General features: G+C 27.2%; 1 protein-coding gene across 5 annotated transcripts in view; it reads left to right on the plus strand.

The window, feature by feature from the left end:
• Positions 1 to 2,780, plus strand: part of LOC106457551 (transformer-2 protein homolog beta-like) — a 56,465-nt gene that overhangs the window by 36,512 nt on the left and 17,173 nt on the right. For all 5 annotated transcript variants that reach the window (XR_002610195.1, XR_002610196.1, XR_001290710.2 and 2 more), the window contains exon 7: positions 1,328 to 1,387. Coding sequence is in view for 1 of the 5 variants with exons in the window: in XM_013916983.2 (XP_013772437.1) it covers positions 1,328 to 1,387 (60 nt within the window). In the remaining 4 variants the exon portion in view is untranslated. The remainder of the gene's footprint in view (positions 1 to 1,327; positions 1,388 to 2,780) is intronic.

Below are 2,780 nucleotides of genomic sequence, written 5' to 3' on the forward strand. Positions count from 1 at the left end.
AACATACCACGTGACACACAAAAATCGTTGTTTATCTGTGTTTTTTAATATTTATTATAAATTAACAAATTGAGTAATACATAGTTCTAAAATTTGAATTATAATTTACACTTTGATACCAAACTTATTGACATTAAATTCGTGAAATAATAGTTCAATAAAATTTTGAATGTGAGTCAACAAATGAGATGACATGGCCTTTCATCTGTGACCCATATAGAAAGGGTTAAAAACAGGGACTAGCTCTAAAAAGACCATACATATTTCAGTGTTCTTATATCACCATCTTTAGGTGTAAGAATGGCGAAACATGTAGGGTCTTTTTAGGGCTGGTCTCTGTTTTTAATGAATTATTTATTGTGTAATTATTTTAGCATTGTACACCTTCAACTTTTTTAATACTATCAATAACAAACACTATCTTTTTGGGTTTATTGTATTGTTAATCAATAAGACAAAACTGTATAATGTTATTATGTTAAGTTTTTTTAATGTTTTTTTTGAAGTTATAAATATGGAAATACTATTGCATTAGTAAAGTGTGACAAATTAGGCACATGTTTTAAGTTCCACTGAATGAGCAAGGTATACACCGGTTTTGATTTCTTAATCGTGAGCATACAAACCTCAAACTTATCAGTTGGAAATGTTAAGTTGTATAAAATCTTGCTTACCAATAATATTTAATTCTGTTGTTGTTATAGCATCTTTGGAAGTAACCTTTCAGCTATTTTCTTACAGAGTCAGTTTGATTTGTGTTGTATGGTTACTGTTTGTAGACTTGCATTTAATTCTATGAAAGAACATTCTAGGTAAATAAAAAATGTTTATCTTATATATATATATATAAAAACCCATTACCTGTTGTCAAAAAGAATAATTTCAGAGCAATTGGCTGAATTACATTTTAAATATACTGCATACCAAGTTTTCTTGAGAAGATATGTTTCTTTTATTTTTGTAGTTCACATAGATTTTCCGTCTTTAATTGCTTGCTGCATGACATTGCATCATCCCATTTGAAGTTCTAAGGTTGTTCATTAACATTGTAACATATATTTCTTAACATTTTACAGGAGGTGCTATAATACAGTTAATTTGAAATTGGGCTTTAAACTCGTTTTAGAGGTTAAGAAATTTTTTTCCTTTGAAGTTGAAAACTTCTGTTATAATTACACTGTATTATTAAAATAATTTGTTATTTTAACCTAAGACCTAAGACTATTTATTGAACATTAAGAATAAAAATAAAGCTCTCTATATTTATTAAACATTTTTGTTGTTGTTGTTCTAGTGCTAATTTTGCTTCTTATGTGATTTTTTACAGAGTGGTAGATCTCGTGGATTTGCTTTTGTATATTTTGACTCCATTGAAGATGCTGAAGAAGTAAGGTTTATTGCTCATTTTAATGTTATAATTACAATACTTTTTGTTAAAACAGTCTTTGTTTAATCACATATACCTAGGTACATACTCTCTGAGATTTTACCTTCACTCCTTCTTTCATGTGTTTTTTTTCTTCTTTATAAAGCTTGATAAATACTTAATATATTTATTAACCCACTCTTCATGGGCATCTTTTTCTGAGCATGTCACAAGGTTTTAGTGAGTTACATTCAAAATTTAATTAAACTATTTTCTTTTCATGGTATATCAATAATATACCATAAAAACGTAGCTAATAATCCATATTCAAATAATATATTTGTTGTAAGTTCTTGATTTTATAAAGTGATATTGAAACAAAATTCTGAATTTCCCCTAATGTGAGAATTGTGACATTTTCTCTGTAGACATCCTCTCTTCTCTAATTTATTTACCAATCTACCAAGAAGTATGAAATTACTCATTATAATGTCATAATCACTCGGGCAAAGCATAATTTTCTTAGCCTTTAATCTTGTATGATTACAGAGCCATCAAATAGAAAAACAGACCCCTCTTACCAGGCCAACTTGTCACATCCTCTCTTTCAGTAAAAAGCCAATATTTTAATCTGTCAAATGACATATTACATTACATTGTTTTCTGTACAGAGAATTGTCAATTTCCCTTTCAGTATAAGCTTTATTCCAATGGAAAACACATTGACTAGCTTTGCTGAATTTGAAATGGCTCTTGTAGCATAGTTAAAAAGCCAGAATATTTTTGATAGTTATGGGACATTGTCTGATTTTTACATATTGTTATTCTGTGTTCTTTGGTATGTTATTTAATTAAATAAAATATTTAGTGCAATAGTACTATTAGTATAAAAAACAAAAATAGGGTTAAGTGTCATTGGCAGTCAACAGTTAAAAAAAAAAAGCCAGATAAGTAATTTATTTCTTGTTTTTCATGTGTATTCTTTATTTATTATTATAAAAATAACTAAAATGTACAAATAGAAAACTTTTTAGTTTAATTATGGTTAGATTAGGTAAAATTAATAGTAATATAATAGAAAAGTTTAACAAGGTACGCTTGTGTGTAATGTAATTCGATAAGCATAATGTGAGCTGCACATTTACCAAGTGATTTATAACTCATATTATGTGAATAATAGTTAGACATGGTTCAAAGGGCAATAAAACAATATAATCTTAATATAAAGTATACTGTTATGATTTTATAGCTATTTAGGATGAACAAATGTATTTCATGTAACAGTTCATTCTATTAGGTTGTCAAGAAATTAATGTCGTTTTTTTTTAGATGAAAAAATCTGAACAACTTGCATATCAAAATAAAACATTTATTAAATGAAATAGTTTCATTCTTATTGATGATGCTTTCCATC

This window comes from Limulus polyphemus, unplaced genomic scaffold (assembly GCF_000517525.1).
Source record: "Limulus polyphemus unplaced genomic scaffold, Limulus_polyphemus-2.1.2 Scaffold344, whole genome shotgun sequence".
Classification (NCBI taxonomy): domain Eukaryota; kingdom Metazoa; phylum Arthropoda; class Merostomata; order Xiphosura; family Limulidae; genus Limulus; species Limulus polyphemus.